At 41.8% G+C, this 24,459-nt stretch overlaps 1 protein-coding gene across 18 annotated transcripts in view; it reads left to right on the forward strand.

Annotated features, from left to right (window-relative positions):
• Positions 1-24,459, forward strand: part of LOC107383573 (receptor-type tyrosine-protein phosphatase F) — a 258,659-nt gene that overhangs the window by 115,561 nt on the left and 118,639 nt on the right. For all 18 annotated transcript variants that reach the window (XM_070541595.1, XM_054742275.2, XM_070541596.1 and 15 more), the window contains 2 exons: positions 16,838-16,983; positions 17,463-17,604. In XM_070541595.1, coding sequence (XP_070397696.1) covers positions 16,838-16,983; positions 17,463-17,604 — 288 coding nt within the window. The remainder of the gene's footprint in view (positions 1-16,837; positions 16,984-17,462; positions 17,605-24,459) is intronic.

Here is a 24,459-nt window from a genome sequence, read left to right on the forward strand (position 1 = left end):
TAAGGAAAATGCCAACGCCATGACCACAGAAGGTGAGAAGACATTTGCAAATGCTTAATCTGTCAGATTAAAATATACAGCGTTTCTAATCTATATTGTACAGATACCTGCGTCAAAAAGTTAATCATAAGCAAAAGTGCTGAAAAACGATTAGCATTCCATGAATGTTTGCTTATTTGTGAATGCATTTCCCTTTATGTGACAAGTTGCCGATGTGGCATCCACTTGGCGTTCTTTTAAAGACGCACACAGCCCGCCACAGTTTTTACCCTCCGCCTTCTTGCCCCTCTGAGCGTTGCACCACCCTGGTCTCTAGTTTCACCGAGCATGTCATTTACAGATTAAAACACAGCGACAGGCATTTTAACTAACTGACAAAGATATTCTGATGCCTCAAGTTACTACATGTTTTTCTAAACTGCAGCCAGACTCCTACACATAAATAAAATGAGGGTTAAGGGGAAAAGAAAAGGAAGTTCAGATATAATGGATCCATTTAAAAAAAAAAAATCTCGGTAGTCTGGGGTTTATCTGCAAGCACACAGAGAAGGAGAGCTGCTATTATCCACCCTGTAAAGGCAAAAGACGTAGAATTAAAATAAGACAGCTGTGGGGGTCAAAAATAACACCTACCACTAATGGCAGGGTTGTTTGCGTTTGGTGCCTTTAATTTGTATGCAGCTTAGTTGTGTGAGCTTGATATTTCTGGTTCAGATCTGCTGTATTACAGGGCAGACACCAGACAAATATTATGACCAGGGTGCCAGGCAAGTTGCTGATTACACGGGTTCAGTCGGGTGCCCTTGTATCGCCTCCCTCTCTCAACAACCCTCTTCAAGAACACGAGCAGGCAAAGAAACCACAGGCGGAAAACGTGCACTTATGCGAGAGCTATGTGCCGTTTTATCTGTGTTTCCATAAAGCAACTGCACGGGACAAATGAGTACAAAAGTACGTGAGATCTATCAGTGTTGCGGCTTTGTGAGATCATTCATCTTATATCATCATTGAGTCGACAAACAATCCAACGTGATTAGACTGAGTGCTGATCATAGTCATCCCATCGATCCCCGGGGAGCTCGGCCTAATCAAGCCTGCCTCCATACGACCCTCTCCAACACAATAGGCGCCGCAGCACGCAAGGTCAGCGTCAAAGTCACACGCACGCAGCACTTAAACGCAATGGTTATCTTTCTCTGCCGCTGTCATTGTGAGTTATTTCATTGGCTTTAATAAGCTTTTGATGTATGTGCCTCATCTTGTTCTTATGTTGTTATCTGGGGTGGGTTTCCTGTGAGGAGGCCGCCGGACCACCAAGGCCTTCTTTCCCTTTCGCAGGAATGAGCCGACACTATAATCAACTTAACAAGTTTAAAGGACTTTTTACATCTAATCACTAACTTTTTACTGTCCTGTTTGTGATCGTCTGCACGCCACAGCAGAGCAACCATGCTACATTAGTCCTTAAGATGGTTTCTTTGCCATTGAGCTTCTTTATTGTTCAACGACTCGACCATAAACAAGAAGTCTCCTGGGCTTTGTGCTAATTATGTATGTATGTACCCCTAAAATCCCCCTTATAGCTTCAGGGCATTTAATTGTAAATCCAGAAGTGTTTGCAAAAGTCTTTAAATCCACATTTTTGTGCTGCTTGTACCTTTGCGTTAACCTCTGCAGATTGATTTGGCAGTTTCTTAAGCTCAGACAATGGATTGATGCACTGGAAATGCCAAAGGAGATGGGTGACCAGATGGGAGGCTGGTGAGGCCTGGAAATTGGATTATATTTTTAAGTGTCCATATGGTCACCCAGTTCAAACACTGTCGGGGACAAAAATTGATTCTATTTTAATTAAAAGTAACCACATCCACCTTGGAGAGGCACTCGGAGAGTAATGCAGTTAGCGCCCAGCTGCGGTCCACTCGCATCATACGAGACGGCCTCGCTGAAAGCACGAATTCGGTAGAGGGAGAGGTAAACAACAGAAAATGTACTCCGTGGAAGCAGTTGGGAAGTAATAGAATGTGGGAGCGGCGTCTGCGGAGATGAAGTGTGTGAGAATTTTAGAGGCTGAGGAGATTTGATGGGAAGTTGTTTTCATAAGCCACTGCAGCAGTGTCAGAATACAGGGAGGGAAGTGTCATCGGAGGTTAATGGTGTGAGATTAATAGTTTAATTAGCAAGCTCAATTGCAGGGCTGGAGGCAGTCACCCAAACTCTCTGCTGTGTCCTGGTCTCAGCAGCAGCAGCACAGGATGACAGGGACCATCAGTGTCATTCCAGGAAAGGGCAGATGAAGAGAGACGTTTCAGTTCTGTGTTCATAATCATTCCTTCTTTGACAGAAGTAACTTTGCTTCCTCTATGCCAGACGTCACGTTTCCTTTCTGATATTCTCACTTAATGTTAGTCTGGTCTGATGTAACACTTTAGTCATAGATGCTCCTAAAACATCCTTTATTTTCTATTTAATGTTGGTTTTAAGGATCTGTGCAGACACTAACAGAGAGTGCGTTTTGCAGTGAAGGGTTCGGTCATCGAGGGTTGTTTGACTAGAAATAGCTGGGCTTTCTTTTTTATTTCTTTAACAGAAGTTTAACGTGCAGGCTGAGCGTGGAAATAGTCTCCTACCCCTATTTCCTGCATTCGCTTCTGATACAAAATAAACAGAAAATTCATGGACTCACCCATCTTGACTCACGACGGGGAAGGCTGTTGGTGGTTTAGGGTCCAGGAAACAGCAGATAACGTCTCAACTAGCAGAAGCTAACTGTTAGCATTAGCAACTCCACCACACAGCAGAACTCCTCCAGGCTTGTGTTATTTGTGGTGATAAAACATCAACTTTGCAAAAGAAACCAAGTGGTACAGTCGCATTGCTGTTAGCCAATCAGAGACAAGATATCAGGAAATGACTCCAAATCCTGGCGTCTGCTGCCACTTGCTCCTCCGGCAAGCGTCGTCTAACAGTAGTATCTGAAATTTTTTCCACCAGAGTTCAACTTACAAGGCAATTGTTTCTACTAGAGACCACTGAAAACGTATTTAACCCTCTCAGGCTCAAAATAAGTTTTGATAAAAGGACGAACAACTAAGTCCTTCAGGGGTACTTCTGAGTTAAAAATGCTCATGAAATACGTATGTGGAGTAACCAGGTAGGTAGGTTTTAACGTTGCACATCTGCAACGCCTGCCTCCAGAGGGTTAAAACACGAGGGTTAAGGTTATTCAAATCAAAGAACGCTTCACCATTTGGATTGAATTGTGAAATGTTTTCAACTATCAAAAGAAATTCAAATTGCTTCTGTTTGACCCTTCCATCAAAGAACGCTTCGGCGAGTCAGAATCTCTTTAGCTGTTTTTACAAAGCAATGCCGCCAATTTGCCACAACGCTGTGGCGACATCAGAGACCCTTAGGTCTTTTATAAGGGGTCAGACCTTGGCTGTAATGTGGTGCAATTGTGTCCTTTTTTTTTTAAATAAAAGATTAGGTGATGGAGGCGTAAAGATGGTCTGGGGACAGTCTCTGCGATGCTGCAGACTTCCATTTGTCTTGTTTTGCCTTTTATTGCTATTGAAGCCGCGATCGTTACGGTTTTTTAACAAGCCGCTCCTAAAGGTGTCTGTCCCCATCAGTCCCTGTGCAGTCCACGATGATCTGAGCTTCAGTTCTCACAGAGTGACAGTCTTGGAGCGCTACAGCGCTCCAGTTTGCCGTCGCAGCTGCTTTTGTTCAAAAAGCAAAACTAACGGCCCTTGTTTACTTTCACTTTCAATATATTTGCCGGCTGGAGCTCGGCATTAACTCCTCACGTCATCATGACACCTCCTTCTGTTGCGCCATGGCGCAATAGCCGTTTATACGACAGACCATTACTGCAATATTACTACCAAGCAAGGCAAAACCAATGCTGGCATGGCACATTTACAAGACACACTGTTGCGGTAATATTACGCTGATTTGCCGGCAGTGTGTCTTGTAAAAAGGCCTTTTGTTTTCTTGTTTTTTTGTTGCTGTCATTACATAATTTAATTCCCCCCTTAATTTTGGTAAGTGGAGGCTTGAATCACTTAAGACCGTTGGGCTTTGTGGTGAGAAGATGGGAACAATGGTGGAGGTGCGCTTTATGGTCTCAAAGGGAAGGCCAATCAAGGGGAGGCAAATTAATGAGGTTAGTGGGGGTACAAGACGGTGTGTGGTGATGGATTATGGGCTAACCCCAAAATGGGATTTCTGAAAAAGCCTGTAGTCATATCAGCATCCAGAACCTCCCAGGGTTACTTAACACACTTAACATCTCCCCCACTTGGCCTTTTAAAGGAGACATAACATGCTTTTAAGTTATTCCGTTTAACATCTAAGTCATTCAGTTGGGGTCTAAATACAGTGGAACTGCAGTTCTTTGGTCTGATTTCCTCATTATTGTTGCTCTACAGACCCCTCATCTACCCCTGTTCTGAGAAGAGTCTGAGAATGAGCTGTATTTGGATACTGTCTCTTAAAATCTGGAGAAGGAGTTGTAAACTCCGCCCCCTTCCACAGTGCAGACCTGTACTCTCCTCCCCCAGTCAGACTTTGTAGTTCTATAGAGAAATCATTATGTAGTGTAGCAGAAACATTAGCATTTTTAAAACATGTGGGGAGAGTTGTCCATCAAGCTGTTTCAAGGCTGCCAACTCTCATGCATTTGTCTGTAGTCACACACACACACCCGCCATGGCTGACGGAGGGACAAGTGAGCAAGCACGCGCACAAACACACACACACAAGGAATGCTGCTTGCTTATTTTTTTCTGTTAAAAATTTGTTTTAAAATATGATACAGCTCATTAAAACACCATCCATCCATTCAGTGTCAGAACCCGCTTTGTCCACGTAGGGTCGCGGGGGGGCCGGTGCCATCTCCAGCGGTCAATGGACAATCAGACGGGGTACACCCTGGACAGAGAGCCAGTCCATCGCAGGACAACACAGAGACACACAGGACAAACAATCATGCACACACACACTCACACCCAAGGACAATTTAGACAGACCAATTAACCTAACAGTCATGTTTTTGGACTGTGGGAGGAAGCCGGAGTACCCGGAGAGAACCCACGCACGCACAGGGAGAACATGCAAACTCCATGCAGAAAGATCGCAGGCTGGGAAGCGAACCCAGGACCTTCTTGCTGCAAGGCAACAGCTCTAACCACTGCACCCACTATATTGGGTGTCTAAATGGCTGAAAATGAATAAAAAGCAGTTACATTTGAAAGGTTTGAGATTCTAGTCACAAAGTACATTTCACCAAATGTTCTTAAATGTGATCATTATAATTCTAATGTATACAACTTTACGTTTTTATTGTCTGCAATGGGTAGCCTATATCTTAATTAAATGTGTGTGTAGCTGTAACCATGGTAATTCTCTTAACGTGCACACAGAGGTGAACATCAGTGCTGCAGTGAAATTCCCAAGATCAGTCTGCTTTGCTAACAAATATAGTTCAATCTTACCAGCATTCTAAATAAATACCGTTAGGTGAAAGCCAGAATGGAGGAAAAGCATGTTGGATCATCCTGGATCTGAGCCTGTTCTGTGTATTTAACTACAGGATGCAATAAATGTTTACAAGGCTGAGTTTGGACCATTACATCTAAAAGAAAATGTACAATCAGTGATTTTTATTGTTTATATTAATAAATTTTCTAAGTATTAACCTCACAGCAAACGAGTAGAACAATACAATAAATAGGCTTTAGTAGATAAACAGGTATTGTGCACACAGGTGCATTGTGTCCCGGTGCTGGTGGTGTCTAGGTCTCAGAGTTCCTGTCCTCCTGCCGTCTTCTGTTGTCCTCAGGATACGGATTGATGTTTCCTGATGATGAGGGAGGGGCAGTATGTGGGCTTCAAACTGGTCCTGGATAACAGTGGGAGACCTCCGTTGTCTGAATACTGAGACCAGAGAGTTGGTGAGATGCTGATCTTCTCTAGCTCATCTAGAAACGGAGTTGGTTCAGGGAAAACTTTTCCAAAGGCCAGTTCCATGATGTCATCACCATATTCTGCAGTGATAGACAATAACTTTAATGACATATTTTGTTTACAAGCAGCTTTAGGAAAGTTGTTTCTTTAGCTTTCATGTTTATAGTCACGTTTGTGTTGTTTTGGTTTACTTTGTTTACAAGTTCACTTTGCTGCAGTGACTTCATATTTTCCTACAAATGTAATAAAATAGTGACACTAAAATTATACGAATGATACTTTATGAAAGGAATCACATTAGAGAGCAGCGCAGATAGACACTACATGCTGCAGCTGTTTTTATAGGCTACCTGTTGCTGAACTTGGAGAAAGTTATTCTGGACACGTCCAGATCAGATGGTTGTTTAGAAATTATTGAATTACATTATTTTCTGTAAACGGACTAAACCAGTAGAACATCAAATAACTCACTCTGCTGTCATCAGATGAAGTGATTCAGGGGGTGAGGTGTTCCTAATGATGGGGGTGGCTGAGGTGTAGGGCTAAAGTGTCATCACTCACTTTGGTCTGGTCCAGACGCCATCTCTTTACTGGTGGGTCTCCTTCCTCAGTAGGTGATGTGAAGCTCCAACATCTGAGCGTTCTGTGTTCCTTAGAGGAGAAGAGAAGTAACATTAGCAAGCTGGCTAAATTATTTTTCCTAGTATCACAAGGCCTTGGAGAACCAGATCTTCACTTACCTAAACATCAGACCAGAGTTTGTCCCAGCTGAGCTCATCGGGGCTTTAGTCTGACAGCTGTCAGTGAAACATGGCGCCAGCTTTCTGGATGTGGATTCTAAATAGCAAAGGAGCATTTTTACTTTTGTTTTAATTATGTTACAGGTGATGTTATCAGCTTTCCGACGCTCACGCTCATACAGACGAGTGTCCGTGAGCTTCACTGCATCTAACTGATGCAGAGTTAGTTTTTATATCTGCAGTGAGACAAAAACTAAGCTCACTTCACTCAGAGATTGTTCTTTAAAACTCGTATTAAATCCACTGTGTTGACGCACTTTAATGACTTTGTCACGCTGCATTTTAGCTGATATGGGACTTTATTTACTGGATGCTAAAATTACATCACACTCACATAGAGTAACACACAGGCTCTCTGCTGGCTACAGTCAGTGGAAGGTTATCATCTGGTTTAAAAAAAGGCGTTGATCAGAATTTCCAGATTACGTTTCATTCCACGAAAATCGGCCAAATCCACATTAATCTGGGTGCTAACTTTACTAGCATACTGTGCTAGCGTTAGCGGGTTGGATGCTAATGCAATAGTGCTGCTAATGCCCGTAAATCTAAAGTAAAGTTTGCCGACATTTTAGAGGGATATGAAGCTCACCGCTTCGCTGCTGTGTCCCGTTGCTGCCACATTCAGATGGAAATGACTCCTTTTAGACAAAGCACTCGGTACTAGCCTCTAGGCTGGGAGACTTGAATGAACACACGCACATAAACGCACTACTTTTTTCTTCAGTTTTTTTTTAGCAGTATTGTCATCAGCTTCTGGGTTTTAAATACTGCCACACCACCCTTCCTTAAAACGAGGAACAGTTTTGAGCTGTGTGTGGCTAAAATAACCAGACAATCTGCATTTTTCTAATTGGACTACAAAAATATTAGCGAGAAGAAAAAATGGCGGTTTGACTTTGTGTGGAGGGCCATGACCATATTTGGTAGTTATCGTGACGACATAAATTTCAGATGTGTTAGGTGTTTTGAAAAACTGAAGGGGTGGACAAATATGCCCAAATCTTAATTATTACATATCTCAATAGCAACTCTAGTGAATAATATAAACCTTTTTGCTCACTCAGACACTTAAAATGTGAAACACACTGTGTTATTGGATTAAAAAGTGTTTTTTTCATGTTATGTCTCCTGTTATGTTATGTTATGTTATGTTATGTTATGTTATGCGTCCAGGCCGAGGCTTCCTACCAGTCACCTGAAACCCTTTCTATGATTTCACACTTGCTTTAGGTTTAGATGTCTCTCACAAACATGACACACGCATTAGATATTCCAGCTGCACTCAAAATGTTCCTTTTTGTGTTTTGTTTTGCATGGAAATGTCCCTGGGTTGACACCCACACATGTCTTCAAACAGTCAGTCGTCCTTCATGGCGTCAAACTGGGGAAAAACATTCTGTTTCATGACAGTGTAAATGAGCAAATATCGCTGAGCAGCTGAGGTGATGCTGCCCCGGGGTTGTGTAAATGAGCACATTACCATGCCTGTCTTATAGGTCAGGGGCTGCATGCATTTGCAGGCTGCTAATAGCAGACAGGAAGTGATGTTGAGTGTGACAGATTATATATTGGCTGTTTTGGGTAATGCTAGGGTTATCAGACATGCAAGGTCTTAAAACTTGAGCTGTATGCGTAAAAACGTTGGGCAGCAAAACTAGTTTTAACCCGCAAAGGCGTGACAGGGAAATTATTAGTCTTCTTTTATCTAACGTCTGCTTGAAGCTTTCCCAGAAGGAAGCAAGTGGGAGACGGTGAGTCATCTTTGACTAGATTTAGGTTGGGCCGCCGGTTTAAATGCCACAGGTAACACAACACCTCAGCCTCCCAGCTGCATGATGCCGCTAACATCCACTTTCTCACCAACCATGAGAACCACGCGAGCCGTTGTATTCTTAAACCTGTTTTTAAACAGTTGCTTTAAATGTTCACTCCAAGCATGGCTTTTTTGTTGTTTTATTTCAAATGTCACACCGTATGTGGACTGACGATCAAAAGGCAAGAGGGCAGACTTGAGAGATGCCTCCCTCGTTCATAATCTGCTCGAGAAGATGAAAGCCATTACAGTAATGTTGTTCACACTGGAAAGAGATGAGTGAAGGGTAATTGCACCAAGACTTCTTTTTCTTCTCCAATGTCTTGAATAATTCAAGGAGAGCTGGAAGGCCTGTTGGAGAGCCTGTCTTCGACATCCATGGGGTGTTGAAAGTTAGATTTATTTCTTTTCTCTTCTCTGGCTTTAAACATTTTACATAGGGTACCGCGGTGATGTTACATCACATTACTCTGGTGATTTCTCTTTAGTTATAACACTTAGAAAGCTCTTGTCGTCCTTGGCCACTAAACTACGTCAATGTTTTTATTGAGGTAGAAGGCGAGTAGAATTTTACAGACGTGTACAGGAAACAACTGGATCGTTGTTTAAAAAAATACAAATACTCAGTTTGAATCCTGGATCTTAGAGAGGGAGGTGATGCAGTTTAGCAGCAGTGCCAATAATAACTCATAATAAAAAAGGAATTTTCTTTCATTAAACGATGTCTTCTGGCTTTGGCTGCTCATATTTCAGGATTTGATTATTAGTTTGTTTTACATAATCACGAACAACATATTCAGATTTTTGCTGAAGCATTCGTCACAATAGTGTGAAATTAACGGACACTACAGGAAGATTTAAAGGTCAACTTTACATAAACTTTACATTTTTATGGATTATGTCTGATTATAATCGGTCACTCTGAGTTTTTCATGCAGGCTGAATATGAAAATAGTCTCCTACGCCTATCTCCTGCATTAGCTTATGATAGAAAATAGACGGTGAAACTCTAGGATTTAAAAAGCCTGACAGATCTACGTCACTAACACTCTCCCATCTTGGCTCGCAACGGGGCAACTGTTGTTGATTCAGCGTCCAGGAAACATCAGAAAATGTCTCAACTAGTAGAAGCTAACCATTAGCATTAACAACCCCACCACACAGCAGAACTCCTCCAGGCTTGTGTTCTTTGTGGAGATAAAACATCAACGTTGCAAGTCAGTGGTAGAGCCGCGTTGCTCTTAGCCAATCAGAGGCAAGATGATCAAATATCGGGAAATAAGACTCTAAATTCTGCTGTCCAAAGCTCATCTCTCATCCGGCTCACTTCTAGTTCCTGAAAATGGTGCACCTCTGGTATTTTTCTCCAGAGTACGACTCACAAGGCTTTCATTCCTACTAGAGAGACCACTGCAAATGTATTAAAAACACAAGTAATGCTGATTTGTAAGGATTTGTTGACCTGCTGATTTGTTTGTTTGTTTTGTTTGGTTACAGCATATTTTATGTGGAGGGCAAAATTAGACAGGATATTTGAAATGTATTTGCCAAATATTAGCCAAAACACAGTGAAGAAGAGATAATTTGCTAAGCACTCTGTTATTTAGTCTTTTATTGTAAGCTATTGTGAAATTTCCAACCTATAACCCAATGTTCTCTTCAGATTCAGCCATAAAACAGAAGTGCAGATAGCAAACGTGATGTTTATTGGTTTAAACAAACAGCCCGAAGTGCAGTTGACTTTATCGGGGTAAATAACTTGCAGGAAAGGCAGCTTTATATGGAATTAATTGCAAACAAGTTGCCTGCTAATGGCCTGAAAAGGCCTTAATGGAAGTGTTCCATTAAAAAACTCGTGCTGATGCCATCAGACAAATTTCCACTAAGTGTTGCCTCATGAAAATGATAACTTGCTAATCCATTATTAATAAGTATTAATGGTTTTCTCTCTGCCGCATGTGTATCGATCGCTGATACTCTACCCTGCAGAGTAGCTCTCACTGGGCACCCTGGCAGGCTTGGGAATACGCTAATTGTTAGCCACACAAGAGCCATTTACGCTGCTCTCCCTGCTGCCGATGCATTTATTAGAAAGACTTACTTGGATGCATCCAGAGAAAAGAAATTGGAACATTTTACTGTAATATTGTAATGCTATTCATTTAATCTGGCCATCATGAAGCTCCCCTCTCCTCTTTTCATTATTTTGTGCATAAATCCATTTATTGTGTTTTGTTTTGTGCTTTTTTTAAATTTCCTGATCACACGTCCTAATACCTGGAGAGCTATCAAAGAAAAAAAATAGCGTGTAGCTCCCAACACACTTCATCTATTTCAGGCCTCACACACACCGCTGCAGGCTTGAGTTGAACTGGCAGGAAATATTTAATCCCACACACACACGCACACACACACACACACACACACACACACACACACACACACACACACACACACACACACACACGTTAGCTACCTTTAGATTACTTCAGCCTTTTCTGAAACCAAGATCTGTTTTCAACAACCTGCACTTTCTACCTCGCTGGGCTGTGACTGTTGGCAAAAGATTGGGAACAGCATTCGTGAGGAGGTTCCTTTACGTTTCTTTGCAGGAGTTGAGGGCATCGCTGTTTTGTCGTTTGGCTTTTGAACAAGTTAAGAATTTGTGCAAGACGAACCTTCTCTCCAAACACTCATGGGAGTTGTCTCCAAGCCGTGATGCACTTCTCATTTCAGGCTCCGTCAGTAAAAAATCTTGAAAAATGAACTTTTTGAGCTTTTTACCACATGAATTTGTCACTTCCTCATAAGAAATACCCCCAAACCCTTTTTTGGCTGCAGTCTTGCATCTTCCTGCCTCATCTTCAATTTCTTTCAAATTATTTTGAAGCCTGCAGTCGGGACAAAGTAACCCAAGTGTGTCCCCAGGCATTTCTCCTCCCCCTGAAGCTTTGGAACCCACAACCCCTGGAAGTACTGAGGTCCTCTTTCTCTGAGGTGCGGGAATACAGCCGTTGATGTCATGCTGCATGTGATGTTCATGTCCCAGATCACTGTTCTAAACTTCCACCGGCACAAGAGTGGATATTCTGACAAATTACTTCTGCGTTGAGGAGAAAACACCACCATAAGAACCATACGTCCAGCTCAGGATAGGTGTGTTAGGCAACTTATTGTTTTATAGCAGACTTGGTAGTCCTGTGGTTGGAGTAACTGCCTGGAATGCTGTTTAGTCCCGGTTCGACTCCTGCTCATGCCACTTTTTTCTTTTTTTAGCATCACCTGCCAGTATTATGTTTTAAACCCTTTATTGGTAAACAGTTTAAAAAATGAGGACTAGCTTTTGTTTTAGTTTCTTTGTTTATTTAGCCGGTGTGAATCCATGTGAGGTGAGCAGAGTAAATCAACTAGTGCTGGAAATGACCAAATTCAAAGATCTGTAGAGGCACAAAAAATTTAGCAGAAAATGATCAATAAAACAAATGAAATCTGCTTCAGCTGGCTACATAAATTACTGCAGACACCAGGAATTGAACTAGCATCAACACTTGGCAAAACTAGGTCAAAGGTAGTTGCTTTAATCACTGGATTATCAAGGCTAACATCAGACTGGCCTAAAACTCTGTTGTAGGTGTATTTTGTCAGAGTTGGGGTGGGCGGAGCTTCACTGAAACAGTTTCTAGGTATAAATTCAAGCAGACGAAAATAACTCATATTTAAGATAAAATGACATCTCTATAGTATTTTATCGTACCTTACCTTTGCTTTCAAAGATTTAACATAGCACTACCTGGCTCCTTAGGGAGGGGATGGAGTATAACGTGTGAATAAAATTACGGACACATAATATGCACATTTCCTCAAATATGCGACAACTACTTAAGCAAAATTGCAATTTTTTTGCATTTTTGTGCCAAATGTTTTGTGTAACTTGCCCCAAAAGTTTTAATTTCTTTATTTTATTTATTTGTATTTTTTATTTAGATTCAAACTCAAAATGTTGCCAGTTTTTCTTTTTCTATGTTGTTTCTCCAGCTTGTGGCTAATCAACACAGCTAAGTGAGGTGCTGGCTCTAGGGTTGACTTTCATTTGCACCGTGCAGATGTGTTGTTCATTTATTTATTTATTTATTTCGCACAAATGCCACCAAATTTATAAACTGCAGTACTTCAGCTAATTGATTTGTCGTTATAACAGGTAACACTCTGCATTATACTTGTTGCTCTAAAGCAATGAAAAAGTCTTACATCTCTGTGTGAAAAAATCAGATTTTGTGTGGCGACCACCTTCTGCCTTACAAAATAAAAGATTGCTCTTATTTATTCATGTGTTCCATTCATTAGTTATAACATAAAAGGCTTTTTGCACTTATTATAGAAAATAGTTTACTCCTCGGACCAGGAGTTGCGTACAGAAGCACAGTTTTGAATACTTGTTATTTATTATTTTAATAATCAAAAACAGAGATTTCAAGACTGTTCAGAGGCACAGATATGTTTGTTCTGACAATACTCAATTCAGTGTTTAACTGATGGTGGCTAGTGCTGTAATTCAACAAAAATGCAGCAAATGTGGGTTAATGATGAGCAATAGTTCCAAATGTGTTGCAGCCAGCTGCCGAAACTATCCTGAATAAATGTTGCCAGAGAGATGTGAATGCATGTTCAAGCTTTGACAAAATAAGAGAGTTGGGTGTGAGGTATGAAAGCACAGAGTGCAGCTTGGAGCTTGCAGTCATGGCTGGGAGAATAATTTGCATAGGTAGGCTTATGTGTTTTCCACCTTGTCCCTTTCATTGTTTTCATGTGACAACTGCCTGACAGCCAGGAAAATGGGACACTAGCAAGTGGAGAAAAAAGGGTTGAGTCTGGATTTTGTCTCCTTTAGAAAAGAAATGACAAACCCACCAGTTTGATATCCTCAGCCGCCTGCAGTGGCACAGTGATGGAGGAACGAAAACACTCAGTCCAGGAATAACTGCTTCTGGCGTTTCAATGGAGTGTGTTAGGAGCACTATTAACCCCGTCTGTAAGTCGGGGGTTTAGGGTCACGAGAGCGCTCCTTGAGATTTTGAGATTGAATTTGAGATGAGGATTAATGAAGAACAGCTTCAAATTTGCTGTAGTTTGGCCTTTCAGACACAGGTCAACTATGGAGGCATGTCTGAGAGGATTAATTCCTAGTGAGGCCAGCCTACCCCCCTGGTCTCCAGTTTATCCCTAAAATCCTCCCGAGTTCAGTGGCGCCTGACTTTAATGTTTGTGTTGAGATTTTACATCTTTTAATTTGAAGCATGTGCTTCTGCTCCCCGATCCTCCGCTGGGGTATCAAAGTGGGAAGATGGCAATTTCAGCTACTATGGACATATGTCAGCAACAACACTTGGAAGTCAGATTGGTGATAATCGCATCTTGAAGATTCCACCTCACCGTCCGTGCACGCACTGATGCATGCTCAGGCATACGTTCCTGATGCTTACCGGGCTGTAATCTTGAATACATGTCAGTCACTTCCTGCTGCCGTGGAAAAGGATTTGTGACTGTGATGTGTAGTTTAAATCTCATCCCTAGGACGAAAAGCTCGTTAAAATTGCAGCCGAGTGAAAGAGCTATAGGGTACGGATGGTTGGTTGGATGTTTTTATATAAGCTTACTCCTCCTTTCCACCAGTTGCGCGTTGCAAAACGACCGTTACAGCAGATGGTTTCCTGTTCACCGACCGAGAAGCGACACGTTTTAGACGTGGCCCAGAAGCATGGGGATACGTACGTTCCAGGTCTCTTTTTTTTTATGTGCTACGCTTCCAGAACACGCCAAACTTTGCCGTTTAGATCAGGCCAGACAGGAAGTCAAACGTGAAAGCACTGTAAAACGTTAAGAAATGTTCTAAATAAAAGCCACATGCACAGTTCAAGTCGCATAACTGGTAAAGAACATACATCATTACCTGAGAAACCTTTGTTTGTCTTTCTCCTTGCATGTTATTGTGTGAACTTCCAAAATCACTGAGATTTAGTGACCTCATGGGACCAGCTGCGTGGAACGCTTTCGCTCACGATTTGCATCTGAAGCGCTCCTGGTTGGTAGAGAGCTCAGTTTAACGCCGCTGTTACGTTACACGCCGCTCACTCCTCCGGTGGAGAGGAGGGGCTCGGTAAATCTAAAGGAGTATTTACAATTATAGATACAAAATAATTTCTGTGTTCACGTTCTTGCTACAGTTTTAGGTTCAAAATAATTAATGACACTTTAGAGTCAATGTGAACAGCCGTAATAGTCAATGACATCGACTATTATTCGCTTGCATCAAAATTTTTAGGCAACACACATTTTCAAATGAATTTTGCTTTAATTTTGCAAAAGTAACAGCTGTTTTCTCCAGTAACTAGTACTAGTTACTAGTAATATCTGTGTGTGAGACCAACATCTGATCCTACAACTGACTGATTAAAGCCGTGCAGATTTATAAAGCACATTTATTTTGCAGCTAATGTTAATTGTGATGCATAACATAAGTCAATCATTTATATATAATAACAACTGCGGTAGATTCATGGTTGAAAAAAGCCTGTTGTGAGAATTAAGGCGTGTTTTTTAAATTTATGATGACTAATAAGAAGCTTTATTGTCCTCATGCTGTAATTATTTATGTAATGCATTTTATATTTTATACTTTATTATGTAACATTTTATTTTTATAAACACTAAATCATAAAGTTTAACAAGAAAACTGAAAATATTTAGATTTTTGGATGCAAATGAATAATTTTTCTTATTTAATATATTAATGAATAAGAAAGTCACTAATAAGAGGTTAGGGTAACATATTTAAACTGCAAAAATCTGCAAGCAAGAGAGTCAGGCTCATAATTAATTAGTTACAGAAAAAGTTCAAAAATAATCTAGCTTTACAATAAACTGTATTTTTAATATAACATGCTAATTAAATGGCAGAAAAAAGTTTGAGTCCACGAAGAAAGAAGTGGAACAATAGGACAGATTATCATGATTAAAGGTTTCCTGCTGTTATTATCCTCTTATCTTGGTTTCTGTTTCATTAAATCAGTTTTATTCAACCGCTTTTACATATTTTAAAACTAAACTAAACATGTCTTCTGTTTCATTTTATGTTAAATGTTCTCAGTGGTGTAAAGTTAGCAGTATTTAAGTGCAACACACAAGCTGTGACCCTCTTTCTGACCAATGCTTTTGAATGTGTGCAGTCCTATTATTGGGCACTTAGTGCCTGCAGGCTCACAGCATCTATGTTATTGGACATTCCTCGACTGCCTAAAGGAAACTCCTTGAGCCGTGACACCCTGCACCGTCTCTTCACAATGCAGAGGCAGAAACTGATGGTCCTTTATCAGGATGGTTCGGCCTGTTATGCGGACAAGAAATTGATCCTGCGTCTCGTTTTTTTTTGTCCACCGGTGTTATATCAGAAAACACACAGAAAGAAAACAGAAGAGCACTATAAAGCCATTGCAGGGTTTTCCCCAGCGTGTTCTCTGTGAGGGAAGTCTGGCAGGTCCTCTGTGTATAGAGCATAATGATTTACCCCTTTGTGCATGTCTCCGTGGGGCAGTCAGCTTGTCTGCGGTTTAGGTGATCCCCACCTTCCTTTTTAACGACTCCACAGATGAAACATGAGCAGACGGAGCTGGTAATAAGGACATCGTCTCACGTTGCCGAGGCTAGGGTCGTGCATGTCTGCACAGAGGCTATAGCGGTGAGCTAAGGTGTGCTCATTGTGGCGTCATGTCAGGTTTGACAGCCCGTCAATGAGATACACACTCCATTGTCATGTGCACAATGATGCTAGGTGTGGTGCCCAGTCAACCCCTGAGGGCAAAAGGATGAAAACACAGGTGGGGGGTGCTCTCCATGGTAGTCTGCAGTGTTGTTGTAAACACACATCAATGAAGTTTGATAGATGTACAGACTCTAAGCCGAGGAGTTGTTTTGTTTGGATTGTGGGAGATGACAGCCAGTTTGGATGCTTCATGTTTGGAAAAAGAGGAGTCTTGAAATTCAACATGATACAGTGACAGGCAGACACAAAGACGGGATGTTTTTTTTTCCCATGACTGAGCTGCAGGTATGCACAGCAACAATGGCTGTGTGGGGTTTCTCGTGGTTGCCTTTGTGAGAAGGAAGCGACACCTAAAGTTTACAATAATGCTTTAAACGTTTGTGCGTGGAGACGTCGGTAAAATCGCCTTCTGCTTCTGCTCCCGTCTTTTCCCAGGCTTGCCAAGTTTCATCAAAACCCCCGAAGACCAGACGGGCATCTCCGGCGGGGTCGCGTCGTTTGTGTGCCAGGCTACCGGAGAGCCCAAACCTAGGATCACCTGGATGAAGAAAGGCAAGAAAGTCAGCTCCCAGCGCTTCGAGGTGGGTGACTTTTCCACCAACAAACACGTGCATGCACATGTCTGATCATTATACAAGTGAGGGCAAATACAAGAGACACATGCGCTCGCAGCATTCACATGAATCACTTACAGTTAATAAACGGCCCTGTTTTCTCCGCCAAATGTGTCCTTGCACTTCATTAATCTATTTCCTTCTTTTGAGTGAAAATGGCCTGAAAGAAATGATTTAGGAGGGAGCTTCCCCTGTTTCATTGTAATGTCTAGATGTTATCACAATCTAAAAACACAAATGGCCCCATCAGACAGTCAAGAATTTGTTTTCACCAATCGAGCTTCTTGGTTAAAAGCCTAGCAAAAGAACGCGTTGGTGCAAACTGTTATTCTGAAGTAGAAATGGATTTTATTTTGTATCCAGCAATAAAGTAATATGTTTGGAAAAGAAAAAGAGGTCACTAAAAATAACATTTTTGCCCTTTTGCTTTGCTGCGGCTCTCACAGGTGATTGAATTTGATGATGGCTCGGGCTCCGTACTGCGGATCCAGCCACTGCGCACCCACAGAGACGAAGCCATTTACGAGTGCACAGCCACTAACAGTGCTGGCGAGATCAACACCAGTGCCAAGCTCACAGTGCTGGAAGGTAAGATAAGCTCTCCTTTTTTATTTTTCCTTTTTTTTTTTTTTTTTTGCTTGGTTTCTCTGTTCCTCCTGCTTTCAGTTCTACTACTTCCCATAAACTCTTTCCCCCCTTTCCCAGCTTCTAGTGGGTTTTGAAGTATTTAATTCCAGTCTGTCCAAAACACATATCAGTATTTGCCTAAATAATTCATACATAAAACTGTGATGAAGCTGTGGATTCCTGGCATTGGAGGTGTCATAGAGTAGCGTGTTTTTAAACACTGCGTACGGAATTTTATTGCTAAATTCTCCTTCGTCATGACTTCTAAAGCTCAACGAATGAAACGGAGAAAGATTCATGGTAAGTGAGTGAAATCCTAAAACATTCCACATAAATTGGTATTTTACTGCGTGTAATTTGAACTTTTAGAATTAAATAGGTGCATTTCCACTGTCTGAACTTCAGGGTGAATTTACAGGAACTTCCCGGTCCGTGTGTGTCTCCACTCGATCAGGCCAGCGCCATTTTCAGGAAATGTCAGAGTACCTGATCAGGTGGAGTTGCAGAGCAGAACTTTTGGTTAACTCAAAGCGAGTGGTTGTAACTCAGTAGGAAATGACATCAGCAGATGTTGTCTAAAACAACCGGCGTTAATAAAATTAGAAGAGTTGCTTGTGAAGAATGGAAGTGAAAGTCAATAAGCACCAATTGCATTTAAAATTGCCATTACTAAACTCCCGACCCCAGAAAACATGGCGGAATTCCTCCACGATGTCGTTGCTAAACTCAGACATGTGAAAATATGGCGGATTTCCCCCACATTGCAGTTACTTAAAGGTGCATTATGTAGAAAAGAAGTAAAAATGACATCCTGTGGTAAAATTTGGTTACTGCAATCACTTTAAACTGTTTTTGCTGGCTGTTGTCAAATTACAACTGTCTGCTTTGCAGTATTAGCTCATAGGAGACACGGCAACCCCACACTCACCGCTGGTAAACTGTAGTTACGTACCTCCTTCCTTTGTTTTGAAAGGAGATAAACTAACAATTCCCACTGGATATGAAATCTGTTTCAGTACAACCTTCCTTCCAGAATGGCTGAAACATTAGGTTCGTTTGGGAGTTTCTCACTGTAAGATTCTCACTATATTCGTACATACTGCACCTTTAACTCTCAACACTGAAAAACATGGCGGAATTCCCCTATAACTTAATTCACGCCGTAAAAACGGAGCTCCTTCCGGTCATTAAACTGCTCTTGTGCTCCGAATGGATTCAGTTCTGATACACTTCACTACAGAATAAAAATTTAATGCTATTAATGTGACTTTGGTCGCTTTTTGGTGCTGATCAGTGACATCACTCACAATATGCTGACATCCGTGCAAAGTCCTGAAAAGATGAATTTGTATGGAGACACACCAGCTGAGAGGAGTGGGACATCTCCCGCTCCATTTCTCCCTCCCAGACTTTACCCTGAAGTTTCGACAATGGAAACACGCCTACAGCTTCACTTAAAACAATATTTTGGTTTTTGACCATTTTCCAATTGGAATATCCCATCTCCTTTCCTGGCTACACAGAAATTAATTTCATTAGAAATGTTGAAGTGAAAATCTCTGGAGTTAGCCAGAGGGAGGATTAAGGCTGTCCATTGCCATTACACTGGCATTAAAGCAGATCTTCTCTCATTCAGCACATCTCATGATTTAAATCCGTCTTCCTTACACCCACCCATCCTTTATTTGCCCCTTCGTCCAATGCTGATTTGATGATATCATCGTCTCGGCTTGCGTAATCTTCCTGAAGGGAATTTTCTTCATTGCAAATAAAGGTTTTCTATTTAGACCCTTCACTTTCATGGCATCATGAAGACTGATGTTGGCTGTGATGGCGAACATCACTTAACACGACCCGAAGCTCTTGTGCGTGTGATGAGATTAATCACAGTTTCAGCGTTCGAGGGCGAAAGCGGACACCGAGGTTGGATTCTCTCAGTGTCAACAGACATCAGCGAACAACCGTTCTCATCAGCAGTCGCGCTTCGTGTCAAGCTGTCTTTTCTGTCATCATGGATAAACATACCAAACTGACACCTCGTCTTAAGTCGTAGTCGTGGGGCTTTACTTATCTGATGCGTGCATGAGATCGTTTCTGGATTTGTTTGTGTTAGCAACGATGTCTGTGTTTTGGGTTTTCTAAAGAAAAGAAAAAAGTCTCTTTATGTTTGCGTGCTAAAAGCTCTGTTGAACTTTATTTCGAAGCTGATATTCTAAACTGAGAGAGGGAGTTGCTGAATACCACTACCCGAATCCCCTTTCAGCTCATTGTTTTGGTCGCAAAACCAAAAACAATGTAGGCTCGTAAAACCCCGCAGACAGCTGTTCTCAGCTTACAAACTCCAGCGAGCTTCTTCTGCGTTACCTGCCCAGAGCGAAATGGCAGACAGCCAAAGTAAACTGGTGAAGTTGATGTCTTTGTCAAAGTTTTTGGAAATGTGCACAGAGGGAGAAAACAAAAACAATACGTTTGTGTCTGAATCTGAACTCCGATAGGACATCTCTGAGTTGTCTCTCTGTGTTTGGTGTAGACGTCTACCAAAAAAGAAAGCTTTATTGAATGATGCTGCGTGAAGCATCTGGCTATGACATTATGGAAAATTTGAGAGTTTAGCTGTGCTATTTAAGCTAATAGGTGCATCTATTACATCGTATCAAACAGTACCCATAACCGTGTGATCATGACCTGCCTACCCGACACTGACCCCTAAACACAAACCTGCCCAGATTAGGGGAAACCAATTAGATGATTTATGATCAGCGATGAAGCAGTTGGTGTAAAAGGTTTCCATTGTAACGTTTCGATTAGTATTGTTTTTAATTGAATTCCCCATGTTTTCTTGATTGTATCATTTACCCTTTTACCAGCAGGTCAACCACTTGATAGGAGACATTTTAGTCCCTACATGTAATTAGAGCGAACCAAAGTGGAAAATATATAGTAAACTAAGCAGATTATAAAGGGGCAGCAGTAGCTCATGAAGTAGAGCAGGTTGTCCAGTAAGCGGAAGGTTGCAGGTTAGATCCTGACTCCGACCAGAGAATGCTGCTGTTGTGTCCTTGGGCAAGGCACTTAACCCGCCTTGTCTGCTGGTGGTGGTCGGAGGGACCGGTGGCGCCATCGTTCGGCATTGTTGCTTCCGTCAGTGCGCCCCAGGGCAGCTGTGGCAACACTGTAGCTCATCTCCACCAGCGTGTCAACGTGTGTGTGAAGGTGAAAGACTACTTGTGTTGTGAAGCGCCTTGGAGGGTTGTAGAATCCTAAGAAGGAGCTATACAAATACAGGCCATTTATATAAAAAAAATTGTCACAATGAAGAAGATGTAAACCTAAAAAGTCATCATTTGGAATATACGTTTTAGTTATAGCTCCCTTGTTAAAAGCCACATTAGTCAGAGGTTAGGTACATGCACATTCTTGGTAAAACTTCTAAAATTAAAGATTAAAGCTCCATAGTTGTCACACACACCAGTGGTGTGGTGAAAACTGTCCTCCACATTTGACCCACCCCCGTGGTGAGCGGTGAGCTGCAGACACGGCCGTGCTTGGGAACTATTTGGTGGTTTAAATACAAAATGCGAAAGGTTTTAGTATAACCGGTATGATATAATCTTTCCAGCCTTAAAGCTTCAACCTAACCAAACTGGAACATAGTTTTTATTTATTTTGTTTTTCACAATAAGAGTTGAGCAGATGCACATGCTAAATAGGCATCATTAGGAGTCTGAATAATCCAGTTAGACTGGCACTACTTTGTTAATCATAGTAAATTTATTCTCAGGAACCATAAATGTTTTCAACAGTTGCATCCTTATAACTCATCTATTGTAACCTGATTAACACAATCTTCACATATCTCATCATATCGGTTTATATTAGACCACAAATGCCAGGGATGGGTAAACATGGTTAAGTCTTGCCCTGCCTTTCCACAGAATCCTGTGTTTGTTTAACACACACACACACACACACACACACACACACACACACAGGCAGGGGAAAACCAGAACAAACATCATGTTCCATCTAAACAGCTATTTGATTCTGCTTATTGATAACCCAGAGGCTGACTTCACACATGCACATTAAAAACACACACACAAGCATGCACACACACATTTGTGTTTTACTCTGTGGTTTTACTTCATCCAGTGTTGTAGACACACTCAGTACTAACGCGCAAGGCCACCAACGTCAGCTTTGCTCTATTTTTAGACCATTGTTTTTTAGCCTCGTGATACATCAAGTTCATAACAGCAGCAACACACAGGAAAAGCCTCGGGCAGCACCAAACCGATGGAGACTAACGATCCTCGACTTTAGTGGACTTCTGACAGCCCGAAGGTTTGAGACAGCTCGTGTCACATGTCAAGGTGTTTTTTTTTACTCACTTCGGTGGACAAAATGATTAAATCTCAATAAAGTGAACAAACACCTGGCTGAGATTCTGCCACAGAAGTTTAACATGCTGTCCGTGCGTATTGCAAGAAGTGCAGGCATCTGCTGTGCAACTGCAGGCTTCCTGATATAAATGTATGAAGCAAAAGGAAGCTGAGCATTGCTTAAAAAACCATGTCACGTCTCCGTCACCCTCCACTGAATACAGGTTAAAAAATGACTTCATAAGCAAAAATGTCTTCTGTTCCATTTGAAAAGAAAAAACATGAATGCAAGTGCACGTGATTTTTATTTATTTTTTTTTGCATACGCATGAAGTTTTTATAACACTCTATGAATTCCCCAATCCAGAGATGCAACGAGAAAGTCATTACAGCACTAAGTCGATTTGGATTATAGGTTTTAGCGGAGCAAAGGAAGGTCGAGCATTAATTATGATTATTTTGCATATTGGCTCTTTATTTTCTCCTGCCAATCCTGCAGAAATGTGGATTATGACAGTCATCCCAGCGCAGAGTTACAAAGCATTCAGCAATCTAGAGGCTGTGCTTCTCTCAGAAAAAAATCAAGCTTTATTAAATTTACCCATATCTGCTCTGTGCTTGAAGCTAAACATCTTACGAATCACTAGCCTGGCAAGCCAGACTAAATAAATGTATTATTTAGTCTGGCCATGCTCAATTGACGGCTCTCGGTTGTGGGGCGGGTTCTACCGTTGTCTTTCAAATGATCTCCGCATTCCACTGGATAATGAATGTGACATACTCTTGTTTCACTCTGTTGCATCATCCCACCCACCAGGCATATAGAGTGCCCTGATTGGCCCACAAAGCGGATAAAGCTCTGTGATTTGTTCACTAAGCAGATAGAGCATGATTGGCCCACCATTATGGACCAATCACAGCTCTTTATGTGTTTGAAACCCCTCTAGAGAGCTGTGATTGGCAAGCCAGAGTCCTGGTAGGAGCTGCTGAGGTTCCAATGGAGCATGCCTAGACCATTCTTTGCAAAGCAAGAATTTGGTCTAGTTCACTAGGCTAACGAATCACTGGACCGAATTTTACTAAACTTCTAGACACGAATCGTTGACATTGCATTTACAACTGATTCACATTTGCAGTCCATCGGATTAAAGATACTGACCATGATTAACTCCCCGTAAAAACACAAACTTGTCTAGAATTCAGCCTCTTTTACAAATATTAAGCCCAAATTTCCTTTGATTGTAGCTGAGCCATTCATAATTCATACTTCTGATAATCCGCATGAGATGTTGTAAAATATTGAATAATATTACTTAATTTTATTTTGAAAACTAGACTAAAAAGGCTAAATGTTCATCAAAACCTGACAGGTAAGAGGTTAGATTTGTGCATACGTGTTTCTGTACGTGGACTTCTGCAGAAGTCGCTTTACAAGCCGCTCACCTGACGAGGAGCTCTCCAAGCCGCGTTTTCACATCATCCAAGTTGAGCTGTAACAGTTTAGCAAGCCCAAGCCTCGAGTCACTCTGTAATTCTGTCACGCTGTAACAGCCTCACTCTTTGTTCGTGGCACTTCTCACGCCCTCTCTCCTCCTCGAGAGGTCACACAACTGAGACCGCCGTCCCTCATTCCTCAAACACACACGCACTGAATACAGACAAGACTGGTGTTTTATCGTCGCCGCATTGTCATAATTCGACCATTAAGATTTCTTAGCTGCAGCTCCTCTATAATTCATGCTTTCAACAGTTTCCTCACATGCAGAGTGACGTATTACATGTGATGGAGTCGGAACGAGTCAGCCAGCTGTGTGTGCGCACGTCTGACCTGTGCAAATGAGTAATGATGAGACGGTGATGCGATGGGGAAATATTGTTGCAGTCTTTTCTCTCACCTTCTCTTTCATTTCCGTGCCCCTTCTTGTTTCTGTGATGTTCCTCCACCTCCTCTTTTCTGCTCTGACTCTGTATCTCTGGCTGTGGCGGACAGTATGGCGGCTCTTTGCTGCTGTCATGGTAGGCTAGTGTAGAGCGATGACCAGAGGGGAACAATGACTCATTACCTGGGTAACGATGCCAATGTTCTGACCTTGAGCACCCCCCCTTGAATTGAACTGCCTCAGTAAATGTCCAGGTAAATGGTGCTTGTCTCTGTGATGTATGAAGTAAACCGCTGCTGTGCAGAAAAGACATCTCAGCTCGCAGCATCAGTCTTCAGTGCAGCGTGCTTTCACGACTTCATGTCATGCCGATATTTCACATTTTCAGCTGTGTTAACGTTTGATGAGCATGTAAAATGCAATGACTCGGATCCAGAAATGACGTAGGTGGATGTCGAACCCACGTGTCGCCACAGTGATGTTTAACGATGAAACCGATGCAGCTCAGCTACGAAGGAGGATGAAGTTTTTGCTGTTTGGGTTTGATTCGTTTT

The sequence above is a fragment of the Nothobranchius furzeri genome, chromosome 11, assembly GCF_043380555.1.
Source record: "Nothobranchius furzeri strain GRZ-AD chromosome 11, NfurGRZ-RIMD1, whole genome shotgun sequence".
NCBI lineage: Eukaryota > Metazoa > Chordata > Actinopteri > Cyprinodontiformes > Nothobranchiidae > Nothobranchius > Nothobranchius furzeri.